Source organism: Trichomycterus rosablanca, chromosome 1, assembly GCF_030014385.1.
Source record: "Trichomycterus rosablanca isolate fTriRos1 chromosome 1, fTriRos1.hap1, whole genome shotgun sequence".
Taxonomy (NCBI): domain Eukaryota; kingdom Metazoa; phylum Chordata; class Actinopteri; order Siluriformes; family Trichomycteridae; genus Trichomycterus; species Trichomycterus rosablanca.
Window position 1 is genome coordinate 26,747,154 of NC_085988.1, and position 13,042 is coordinate 26,760,195.

The window sequence follows — 13,042 nt, forward strand, 5'->3', positions numbered from 1 at the left end:
CAGACAAGCACAACCCTTATTAGGATAAAGAGGTGGTAAAACAGACAATGAATGAATGAATAAATGAATGAATGTTTTTGAACATCTGTTAGGAATGGGTGTGTGAAATACCTGAATAATTAGGAGGGGTGTCCCAATAGTTTTGTCCATATAGTGTACCATAAGCAACTTTATCTGGCTATTATACTGTTATACAAACATTAATCTTTAATAACTGCTTTATCCTGGACAGCAGTAACAATGCTAGCCAACTATCGTTTAGATCCAGGGTTTGAATCACAGCAGTGCTATTGGCTAGTCGGGCTTCTCATACACACATTACTGGCTACGTCTAAGTGGGGGATGACAGACAAAGACAGAGATGGACTGGCGTTGTGTCTGGGGTGTATTGCTACACTGTGCTTAATGATTCCAAAGAAGGCTGATCCTCCACAGCCCTGAAAGATTACAATTTTAAAAGTGGTTTTACTGTTTTAAATTCTATTATTTATTTATTAGGATTTTAGCATCATGTTTTATACACTTTAGTTACATTAATGACAGGACAGTTAGTTACTTGTTACACAAGATTCATCAGTTCACAAGTTTAATGTCAAACACAGTCATGAACAATTTTGTATCTCCAATTCACCTCACTTGCATGTCTTTGGACAGTGGGAGGAAACCGGAGCTCCCGGAGGAAACCCACACAGACACAGGGAGAACATGCAAACTCCATACAGTAAGGACCCGGACTGCCCCACCTAGGGGATCGAACCCAGGACCATCTTTTTAAATTCTATTAGGTCTGGAAATGTAGTATGTGTTTTGGGACACAAGTTCTCCAGCACTTTTTGTTTTTTTTTGGAGGCAAATATTTATGCTGTGTCTACAGGAAGTGGCATCATATTAGCCAAATGGACAGATCTGTACCAATTAGAGAGCTCCTTCCTGACCCGCAGCGCTTCTGCTCACCTGCAGCACCATTTCTGCATTCTCCAGAACTTTTTCAGTCTCATGAAGCTCCGCCTTCAGCGTCTCTCCCTGTTTCTCTTGACTCTGGAACTCAACCTGCACTGTATCCGCTGAACCTTCTTTCGCCAGCTGTGTGGGCAGAGATTCAGTCTCCAGCTTTTCCCTCTGAATGTCCTGCTCTAGCTGCTCGGATCGTGCAGTTAGATCATGCAGGCTGCGCCCGCACTCGTCCAGCTTGGCGTGGAGTTCTCCTAGTCGCCTCCTCATGACACGCTCCCGTTGCGTCTCGGCCCTCAGCTCGTCCTCCCACCGCTCCTCATCTTCTAGCAGCGTCTGCTCCGCAGCAGTTAGCTCCTCCTGCTGCTCGATTGCCTGCGTCTCCCATTCCAGAAGCTCTAGCTGGGCCTCGAGGGCCTTCAGCCGCTCCTGCTGCTGAAGAACGTGCCGGAACGCCTCCTCTCTGGATACGCTGGGCAGATGGAAGGCATGAGGAAGTGGCGAAGCTCTGGGATCGGGAGAGTGTTTGGGACTAAAAGTCTTGCGGTTCTGTTTATGCTTGACGCGTGGGGAAGAGGACGGGCCAAGATTAAAGGTGAAGGATTTTTTGGGGCCGTTGCGTTTTGGGAGCTCGGTTTCAGAAGGTCTGTGCAGAGAAGGAGTGCGCTCGTGGTTGTCGCTGCTGCTGGGACCAGTGCGACGCAGATAGAACTGCACCTCATTACTGTGCTGTCCAAGCTTGGCCAGGGACTCCAAAGGACGCTCAGTAGCCAGAAGCTGCCGCTCGTTGTCCCTCAGTCTTTGGATAAGGACATAGCGGCCCGTCTGGCCTAAAGGAAACATAAGATGATACACACAACATTTTTACAAAGTTCAACTAACTTTAAAATTGCATTAACACAAGAATTAAGGTCATGCCACAAAACTTTCAAATAATTTCTTTTGTCATTTTTATTTTGAATAATGATGAATGAATTTTGATTGTTTTCATAATGCCATGTTATCACATTTATGATATTCACATCAGGAATCTTAGATGTCTGAGTCTTAGGCCTTCTAAGGCCTGTCAGGTGTCTACACAGACATGATTGGCAATGTTCACAGTCCCAAGCCCAAAAAAAAGGAGGTTTGAGTAAAAACTGAGGCAAATCAGGTATGTGGACCAGAATAATCCACTGTGGCGGCCCCTAAATACAGAAGTAGCCAAAAGAAAAAAACGCATTCGTTTGGGTTGCGGTCCAGAACAAATTCTGACAACAAGGGCCGGCAGGGTGCCAAGCCATTTCAGTTTTTGGTCTGTCAGTCCTGGATTATGTAAAGTTGCTTTGAGACTATGTCTATTGTAAAATGTGATACACAAATAAATTTGACTTGACTACACAGGGAGAAAAAGGCAAACTTCATCCAGATAGTAACCAGAGTCAGGAATCAAACCAAGGTTCCAAAGGCCCTAAAGCCTGGCTATGCTACAGTGTATTGGACAAGCATTTAAAAGGAAAGGCATCTACTATAAAATCAGAAGCTGGGCAGAATCTTCTAACAATATGGTTGTAACAGATGCATTTAGATAAAGTGAACTCAAACCCTGAATCATTGTTTCCTGGTGCCTAGTCACAGATTAAACTACACTCATTTCTGCTTCTTCATCCAAAGTCATGTCAACAGTTTGATGAATTGCAGTGTCCCCACATACCTATAGCTTGAGCGAGAGCGATGACCACATCCTGACAGGACGTCTCCTCCGAGAGGCCACACACCACCCGCACCACTCCGTCCACCCATACCTTGAGCTCCATTCACCTACTCGCCGGACCTCAGCTCAGCTCAGCTCATCTGAGATAAGATCTGATCAGACTTAATCAGCACTGCATGACCCGCTGCAGGTTCTGAGGACATAAAGAAAGTACACATTACTGATAGAGCAACAACGTTACTGTTGTATCATGTAGGCAGTAGATGAAAAACAGTTGGTTCTGAGTAACCTGAAGATTGACTTCACAAAATACATTAAATGCAATTAATTATTAAAAAAACTGATTAAAGAAGGATTAAAGAATTTGCAGTCAGAAAACTTCTTTTAAATGCACAGTGGGGGACAAAAGTCAGTGTACATGTGTACATGCTCCTGTTCTGAATCGTTAGTGTACTTGCTCCTATTTGAAATCTTTCTTAGCACCTGAGTGTGTGGATTTTTATTTACTGATGGCCAAAGCCCTGCGATGGACTGGCGCCCTGTCCAGGATATTCCTGTCTTGTGATCAGTGTTTCTTGCTAAAACCAGATCCACCGGGTCTTTGACCAGAATGAAGCAGTTAATGAAAATTAAATTTTTTAAAAAGGAAATTCATGCTCAGGAAAAAAAGCAAAAATCATATTCCACAAACCTCTTTTCCAGGAAAGTTGGAATGTTTTGTAAATAATAATAATAATAATCTGTAATTTGCTAATTCTTGAATCTTTATTTAACTGATGAAAGTGATGCTCAACTTCATTGTATTTTTTACATATAAACAAATTTAAAATGTGATGACTGCAACACACAAGAAAAGTTGGGACAGACACGTGTTTAGCACTGTGTTTCGTTACCTTTCCTGTTAATGAAACTGTTTAATGGTTTAGGAACTGAGGACAAACATTTTTACTATGAAATAAATCTGGACTGCACAGAAGCCAGCCCCCACATTGTGTGTCTGCAAAGCCCCACTGTTGTAGCGAGTGCAGAATGAGGCCTTGCATTGTGACACATAAAATTGTCACTAAATGCAATTCATGCAATTAAGGATTGTTGCCTAGGGGTCCAAGATTGGCAGCTTGGTGGTGGTGGGGCATAATCAGGGCTACCACTGCCCCTAAGGGTAAAACTTGAATTTTCACTATTATTTTCCACCTGTCCCAGCGTTTTTGAGCATGTTGCAGGTATCACATTGTATACAAACAAGTTAATTAGTCAATCCTTTACATTTCTTGTACTCTTGCCTGTTAAAGGTTTAAGTGAATTTACAAATGACAAAACTGCATTTCTCAAAAAGTCAGAAAATTTCTAGAAATGGGGTTTGTACAAGGCAGGAAACAGGAGGTACACTGGTGGCAGAGCTAGTTGGTACTTTGAATAGTGACCTAATTTTAGCTACCTTTCTAAACAATTACGACTGCTTCCTTCAACTGAATACACTTGCATACCACATACTAACAAAGAGCACAAATAGAGGATCTATGCAAAACAAACACAGTTACACACCATTATTCCTTTCTGCTGTTAAATCTAACTGCTACTTGATGTGGTGATTTAACTTAATTTCCTATTTGAATAACAAATGCCCGAAGGCTTTATTTTGTATTTGAATAATGGCAAACACCTTTTCCCATGAGTAAGAAGATTTCTGTAATCATTAGCAAGAGGTAGCTTTTGGCTTAAAATGCAGAGCTCCGTTCCAATTAAATGCACCACTTGCTTTCTTCAAAGAGGTTACAGCAGATTAACGCTGGAGGGAACAGACAGGCAGAATGCAGTTGCTGTGGGAGAGAGTTAAGTGTGTACACATTCATGAATTTATGAGTACAAGTGGCTGTACGTTAAAACGGATTGCTCAGCTTTGGTAGCGTTTAAGGAAAAGCTTGGCAGGGCCGCAGGTATCAAACGAGGCCTCCGGCAGAAGATTAATGAGTGGGTGGATTGATAAATGCTGACTCTGTGCTTTGTTACTGCGCTGGTTTGCTGCCCTTATGAAGAAAAGCATTGAATTAGATCAGCCTCTGTAAGCAATGCTCGATCAACAGCTGCCATTTAAATAATATATAGGATAAAAAAAAAAAAAAAGTTCTGCACATAGATAGTTAATCAGATCAGCACGGGGACATAAAACTGGTACATAAACACAGTTACTTAAGCTAATGGTGCTTAATCGATTACATTCTGCAATCTTATTTTTATATAAATATGAGCCATATACATAAGGGTTAATTTTTTATATATATATATATATATATATATATATATATATATATATATATATATATTTTTTTTTTTTTTTTATCTATGCATTTTCTCCCCTTTTTCTCACAACTTTTTCGCGCGTCCAATTGCCCGATTGCGTCACGTTTCCTGTCCACTAATGCCGACCCCTCTGATCTGAGAAGAACGAAGCTAAGCCCCGCACTCTCCGACACGTGGGCAGCAGCCGTATGCATTTCGTCACCCACACTAGGCGAGTGCATATATGCGAATCAACCTTGTGTACGGAGAGACACACCCTGATCCGCACTCTTTCCACCGCCTCCAATCAACCAGCAGAGGTCGTAGTGCATCAGTTACGAGGAGTCCCTATCCGGCTTAATACCCCACCCCTATATGAACAACAGGCCAATCGTTGTTCATGTGGCCGCTCAGCCCAGCCGGATGGCAGAGCTAAGATTCGATACGATGTATTCAAAATCCCAGCTCTGGTGCGCTAGCATGTGTTTTTACCGCTGTGCCACCCGAGCGACCTACATAAAGGTTCATTAATATAATATATTTATTATTCTCAGTCAAGGTCTTATAACTATTAAAAATTTTGTTTGGTTGTTTAGCACACCAACACTCCACACCACACCTATACCCCCTTTTTAATTTATAATGTCCTGTAATACAACAGGGTATGCAGCTGTATCTAATGTGCGATTGTCCATTTCCTTTACCTGAGAAACTAGAAGTTTGCTTTAGGTGAGGCAGTGCCGACATTGTCCACCAGACACTGAGAGCAAATATGCGATAGTACCTATAAACAATAGTAGCAATAGTATTTGTTTGTTCAGATTTTTTTTTTTGAGTTTTTACTTTTTTTTTTTTTTTTTTTGGCGCACCACTTTGCCGACCTCTAGTACTACTCTACATATTTTCACATACTTTCGCTGCACTTCCTCTTCCTCATCAGTTAACCAAAAGCTTTTATTGTTTTCCTTTTTTCTGGTGTATAACCCTTAAAAGCTCTGTCACACTAGTCAAGTGAATAAATTCTAGTGCAGTTGGGTTTAAATATGCTGCTTGTATTGTCTTACTTAAGTGCTGACTGAGACAAATGTATTTGATCTAGGGATGTCCCAATCCGATCTCAAAGATCGGGATCGGGGCCGATCAAGGCATTTTTTTATTGATCGGAATCGGCTTTACTAAACCCGATCTTAATCCCTGCATGACCGCTGTGTGGAAATAGTTTTAATTGGAAAGTTAAACAAGTCCAGCAGTGAAGTGTAATGTCTGTAATGTGAGCGTTTCACGAGGCGGTGGGAGCAGAGCTGCGTTCATGTGTGAGAGTGTGTGTGAGTTAAGGATCACACCGGTTTACAAAACAACATAGTGATGCACTCGTTTAATAAAGAAATAAATACACCGTATATTCACATATTGTCGGGAGCAGAACACTTTATTAACTTCTTCTGTTACGTTCCGAATAGCGGCTAGAGTCAAGCATGCTAGTTCATTTTCTATGGAAGGTCTAAAGGGTCAAAACACACTCACTTCGTGTACAAACGTCCATCAAACCCTTGTCACAATACAAGCACTTTAAGAACTGGCTTTCCTTCATAACAAAAGAGCCTTTCCATTTTATTTTGGTATTCAGGTTTTACTGTAATGCTTTTAAGTAACTTTTTTTTCTTATATTCAAGTTAAGCTGCTACACAGATTTCTGTTAATTTTTAGTGTATCACTGCATTAAACAGATTTTTTTTTTCTTCGAACGTAAAGTTTAAAGTAAAACTGTAATTATCTCACTCATTTTGATTGATTTTGTAAAAATACAAAAACATTAAGCAATAGCTTGGATGCAGCATTTTTCCCTTCAGCACTGCAGAGCTATTTAGTTGTTAAACATGTACACTGGATTAATTTGAATAACTGTAATGTACTTGAAGTGTGCACTGTGTAAACAGTATTATCTAGTTCTTATCTAGACAATGTCTAGAAAATACAAGTATCGGTTTGAGACTCGGTATCGGATCGGGATCAAAATTAATAATCGGGATCGGTATCGGGAACAAAAAAACGTGATCGGGACATCCCTAATTTCATCAATTAATTTGCACTTTTTTGAGCTCCACCTGTATGGCCTGCTCTGGTTTGTTTATTCCCCAGCCAAATTTAGCATAAGTACTTGGGTCCAGTACAAAATAAAAAATTGGCTTACTGTTCGTACAGACAGAGAAGGTTTATTCCACCTCCTGGGTGCTAGTAGACAGAAGAGCCTCAATGCCTGTCTTCCTTGAGGTCGAAAGTGTGGATCAAAACAAGCCAGACTTGTGATTTGAAGCGTTTGAGATCCAGAAGAGGGCTGGATAAGTGCTTCAGATTAGTTTGGGACTGGTTCGTTTTGCTTTGTAAGCAAGCATCAATGTTTTAAATTGAATGTGGGCAGCTACAGGAAGATAGTGAAAAGTGCACAGCAGTGAGGTGACGTGGCAGCGCTTGGGTTGATTAAAAAACAGGTGTGCAGCTGCATTTCAAATCAGTTATGGCGGTCTGACAGTTGTCATTTTGTGTCTAGTCTTTCCAAGAAGCAGAGTGGCTTCGATAGAGATGGAATGGTTGAATAAGTAGAGGAAAAACTGCCATGATCGGATCAGTTTAGCAACATTAGCCAAAAAGTATAGCTGGCTACGTAGGAAAACAACAGTTTTTCATACCATCTGTTTTCAGATGAAGTGATTTGAAAGTCATTAAGTAAGATGACAACATCTTGGCATGGAGACAGATCTCCAGGAATATATCAGCTCAGTCTTGCTGACATACAACATCAGCAAGTCTACACACCCAGAAATAATACAAAACCAGAAAACCAACCAACCACATTAGCAACTTTGCCTACTTATAAGAAAAATGTCAGCTGCTAAACATGAGCATGTCAGCGTGTTACACATCAGGTCCATGAGGTGCTCTGCATCGAACAATGGCATGGTTTGCTAAACCAATTTACTAACTATACATTATGCTTATATACAATTCCAAATGGTGAGATAACCTGATAATTAAAGATCTTTTAACCTACCCCAACCCACTGAACCTTATTTAGGAAAACAACAAAATGGTTCTATAATGAGTTCATATTTTCCTATCAGAGCATCACAGGGAGAGAAGGAATTGAAAGGTACGGAGATGTAGCTCAGAACAGTACCAAAAAGGAGGTGCCCACTGGAATGCTGTGAGCTCATACTTTATTGCATAAACACTCAACTGTTACGCTGATACCAAAATTCCCAGAAACACTGTGGCCAGTTACTGCATGACTCATCTGACATTCAGGCCATGATCAGCAAGTACAACGTACCAACCCTTTTCTTCGAGCTGGCTAAGAAATAATACAGCACAAGCCTGTGTAAGAGAAGACACTAAAACAAATCTTTCTTTGTCTCCGGGGCTCGGACAGGCGTACATACTAAATGTCAAAGCCTGAGGGTACACATTTCTGCACAGCTACCAGCTTCTGAACCTAAACAAAATACAGTCAAAAGGGTTTTTAGCTGATGGTAGGGATGTCCCGATATGATCTCAAAGATCGGGACCGGGGCCGATCAAGGCATTTTTTAACTGATCGGTATCGGCTTTACTAAGGCCGATCCTAAGCCGATCCTTCGTTTTACGTCAGCATGTCCGCTGTGTGGAGATACTTTAAATTGGAAAGTGAAACAAGTCCAACAGTGAAGTGTAATGTCTGCAATGCGAGCGTTTCACGAGGCGGTGGGAGCAGAGCTTCGTTCATTACTGTAGAATTTTACTATTTACATGGTGTGTCGAGGATCACTCCGGTTTACAAAACAATAACTTTTAATCCGAGTGTGAAAACTTCAGGACCAGAACATACAGCTTTTACGAGTTTACGTGTTACAAGACCAAACGACATCTCAGTATCAAGCACTCTGATTGGCTTAGTTATGTAACCGAGCGTGGTAGTGATGCACTTGCTTAATAAAGAAATAAATACATGATATATTCACAAATTGTCGGGAGCATAACACTTTATTAACTTCTTCTGTTATGGTACAGAATAGCGGACAGCTAGAGTCATCGCGTTAGCCAAGCATGCTATTCCATGCACTATGGAAGCCCCAAAGGGTCAAAACACACTTCATTTTGAGTGTTCTACTTTTACTACTACAATGCTGCACTAAGTTTGTTTACTTTTATTTTGTAAAAATAGAAGAACATTAAGCAATAGCTTGGATGCAGGCAATTTTTTTCCCTACAGCAGTGCAGAGCTATTCAGTTGTTAAACATATACATTGGATTAATTTGAATAACTGTAATGTACAGTGGGGCCAAAAAGTATTTAGTCAGCCACTGATTGTGCAGGTTCTCCTACTTAGAAAGATGAGAGAGGTCTGTAATTTTTATCATAGGTACACTTCAACTATGAGAGACAAAATGAGATTTTCTGCATGAAGTTATTGATCTCAACTGTGCACACAGAGCTATGTACCTTCTTTTATCTGTGTAGCTGTGCCTGTCCTAAAGATCACTCGCACATGTTGAGTCAAAAATGCAGGCAGACCCAACCCAGGAAATCACATTGTAGGATTTTTAAAGAATTTATTTGTAAATTATGGTGGAAAATAAGTATTTGGTCACCCACAAACAAGCAAGATTTTTGGCTCTCACAGACCTGTAACTTCTTCTTTAAGAAGCTCTTCTGTCCTCCACTCGTTACCTGTATTAATGGCACCTGTTTGACATCGTTATCTGTATAAAAGACACCTGTCCATAGCCTCAAACAGTCAGACTCCAAACTCAACCATGGCCAAGACCAAAGAGCTGTCGAAGGACACCAGGAAGAAAATTGTAGACCTGCACCAGGCTGGGAAGAGTGAATCTACAATAGGCAAGCAGGTTGGTGTGAATAAATCAACTGTGGGAGCAATTGTAAGAAAATGGAAGACATACAAGACCATTGAAAATCTCCCTCGATCTGGGGCCCCACGCAAGATCTCATCCCAGAACTACACGGAGGGACCTGATGAATGACCTGCAGAGAGCTGGGACCAAAGTAACAAAGGCTACCATCAGTAACTCTACGCCGAGAGGGACTCAAATCCTGCAGTGCCAGGCGTGTCCCCCTGCTTAAGCCAGTACATGTCCAGGCCCGTCTGAAGTTTGCCAGAGAGCATATGGGTGACCCAGAAGAGGATTGGGAGAATATCATGTGGTCAGATGAAACCAAAATGGAACTTTTTGGTAAAAACTCAACTCGTCGTGTTTGGAGGAAGAAGAATGCTGAGTTGCATCCCAAGAACACCATACCTACTGTGAAGCATGGGGGTGGAAACATCATGCTTTGGGGCTGTTTTTCTGCAAAGGGGACAGGACGACTGATCCGTGTTAAGGGAAGAATGAACAGGGCCATGTATCGTGAGATTTTAAGCCAAAACCTCCTTCCATCAGTGAGAACATTGAAGATGGAACGTGGCTGGGTCTTCCAGCATGACAATGATCCCAAACACACCGCTCGAAGGAGTGGCTCCGTAAAAAGCATTTCAAGGTCCTGGAGTGGCCTAGCCAGTCTCCAGACCTCAACCCCATAGAAAATTTGTGGAGTCCGTGTTGCCCAGCGACAGCCCCAAAACATCACTGCTCTAGAGGAGATCTGCATGGAGGAATGGGCCAAAATACCAGCTACAGTGTGTGCAAACCTGGTGAAGACTTACAGGAAACGTTTGACCTCCGTCATTGCCAACAAAGGTTATGTTACAAAGTATTGAGTTGAACTTTTGTTATTGACCAAATACTTATTTTCCACCATAATTTACAAATAAATTCTTTAAAAATCTTACAATGTGATTTCCTGGATTTTTTTTTCTCATTTTGTCTCTCATAGTTGAAGTGTACCTATGATGAAAATGACAGACCTCTCTCATCTTTCCAAGTAGGAGAACCTGCACAATCAGTGGCTGACTAAATACTTTTTGGCCCCACTGTACTTGAAGTGTGCACTATGTGAACAGTATTATCTAGTTCTTATCTAGACAATATCTAGAAAATAGAAGTATCGGTTTGAGACTCGGTATCGGATCGGGATCAAAATTAATGATCGGGATCAGGATCGGGAACAAAAAAACGTGATCAGGACATCCCTAGCTGAGGGTACAGTTTCACTGAGTAAATGCTTGGCGCAAGACAGGAACCCCCTGGACATGGCGCACATTTCATTACATAGCTTTGGCCATCCCCACACGTATGTGTAGACGCTCAGCTGGCTGTTAGTGGTGGGCTAGACCGCTGCACCACCTACCTGGGCACCCTCAATAGGTGTTTTACTTACATTTATAACATTTTTTCCTTTAACCCAAATGTTGTGGTTCACCCAAAAATTGCTTGGACTAAACACTTGACTCTTTAGGATGATATTGCAAACAGGTAAAATGGAACTCCCCCAAACACCCATTCATACAACAGCTATTACAGCTGTTTTATGAATTTGTTAAACTGACAATTTGACTTTGTAGCCAAGAGTTGTGTATTCACTGTCCAGCTGCAGTATAGAAACACATGGAAACAAAAGAAAATGTAACAAGGGCTCATGGGTGGTGCAGAAGTAAACTGCATTAGCCCACTACCTCTGGAATCCAGGGTTTGAATTCCAAACGGTGCTATCGGCTGGTCAGGCATCTATATGCAGGCGTGATTGTATGATGGATTGGCGTCCTGCCCGGGGTGTGCTACTGTATTGTGTCCAGTGATTCTGGGGAAACCCAGTGGCAGTGGTAACTCAGTGGTTAGGGTACTGGACTAGTAATCAGAGGACTGCTGGTTCAAGCCCCACTGCTGCCAAGTTGCTATTAAGTTCCATTTGACCTGTTTGCAATATCATCCTAAAGAGTCAAGTGTTTAGTCCAATTGCTCAAACTGTATTCAGTCATAATTCTAAATGACTTTGGATAAAAGCATCTGCTAAATGCCACAAATGTAAGTGACACAGACCCCAGCGCGACCCTGACCAGGATAAAACGGAGTAAAAAATATGAAAATGATTTACAAAAAAAATATGTACATGGATGTTTTTCTGCATGAAGTTATTGATCTCAACTGTGCACACGTACACGTATACACTATGTACCTTCTTTTATCTGTGTAGCTGTGCCTGTCCTAAAGATCACTCGCACATGTTGAGTCAAAAATGCAGGCAGACCCAACCCAGTGCAGCCCATCCCTCCCCCTCTCCCACTGAGACTCCTCTAAAGCCATTATAGTGGGAAGCATCCATGTCCCTCCCTAATATCATCTCACACATAACTTCACAGAGTAAGGAAAAAACCCTGAAGTAAAAATAAATAAATAAAAAATCTTAATGCTGAACATATTTGGCAGGGTGTGGTGAGGTTTCTGCTTCCCCTGCATGTCCAGCTCTCCTTCCAGACACTATTACTGAAAAAGTATGTCTGAAAAAAATGAAATTAAATCTACACCCAGGAGAGGAAAGAAAATGCTAAAAGAACCAGCCAAAATTAATGCAGACAGTAGCCAGAGATTTGTAGAGAATTTTAAACCAGGGGCCTGGAGCTGCCTCTACTTGCGGCATCACCATGATGCCTTTTTTTAATTACTGCTGATCCGATATTATTTTTACTGTTCATCATTTACCAACAATAACTTGTTTGCATTAGTTGACTTCAATACTGAAAGAATATAGGAATGGAATTTAAACCCATATACCATAGCCATTGGTAGCCAGTAGTTAAAAAAAGAAAGAAAAGAAAAAAAAAAAAAACATTACTGGCCCTGCCCTGCTCTCAACATGTAAGATGGGTTACTGTCATTTTAATTGATGGTGTGAGAGGAATGCTGCCACCTCCCACTACGACTTAGTGAACGAGTGTTTAGAAGGGGGCAGTTAGAACCCTCCTACAGATATTGATCTGCCCAGTGATACTGCTGGAACTGCAGTTCAAAATGAGACCGGGAAGGGCTTTGATAAACTGGCGATGAATAAATAAGAATGGTGAGGATGATTTTTATCATATCTTACTTTTGAAGTGAAATACAGCACCTCCTAAGCTACTCAAATCATGAAACAGCTGAGTCGCAATAACAAAGAAAAACAAGCAGCAAACCACATAGATACAGTAC

The 13,042-nt window shown here is 41.3% G+C and overlaps 1 protein-coding gene across 2 annotated transcripts in view; it reads right to left on the reverse strand.

Moving 5' to 3' along the window:
* rassf7a (Ras association domain family member 7a) overlaps positions 1-13,042 on the reverse strand; it is a 57,641-nt gene that overhangs the window by 10,910 nt on the left and 33,689 nt on the right. For both annotated transcript variants that reach the window (XM_062990970.1, XM_062990969.1), the window contains exons 2-3: positions 2,645-2,837; positions 955-1,781 (exon numbers count right to left, since the gene is read on the reverse strand). In XM_062990970.1, coding sequence (XP_062847040.1) covers positions 955-1,781; positions 2,645-2,747 — 930 coding nt within the window. In that variant the 5' untranslated portion in view covers positions 2,748-2,837. The remainder of the gene's footprint in view (positions 1-954; positions 1,782-2,644; positions 2,838-13,042) is intronic.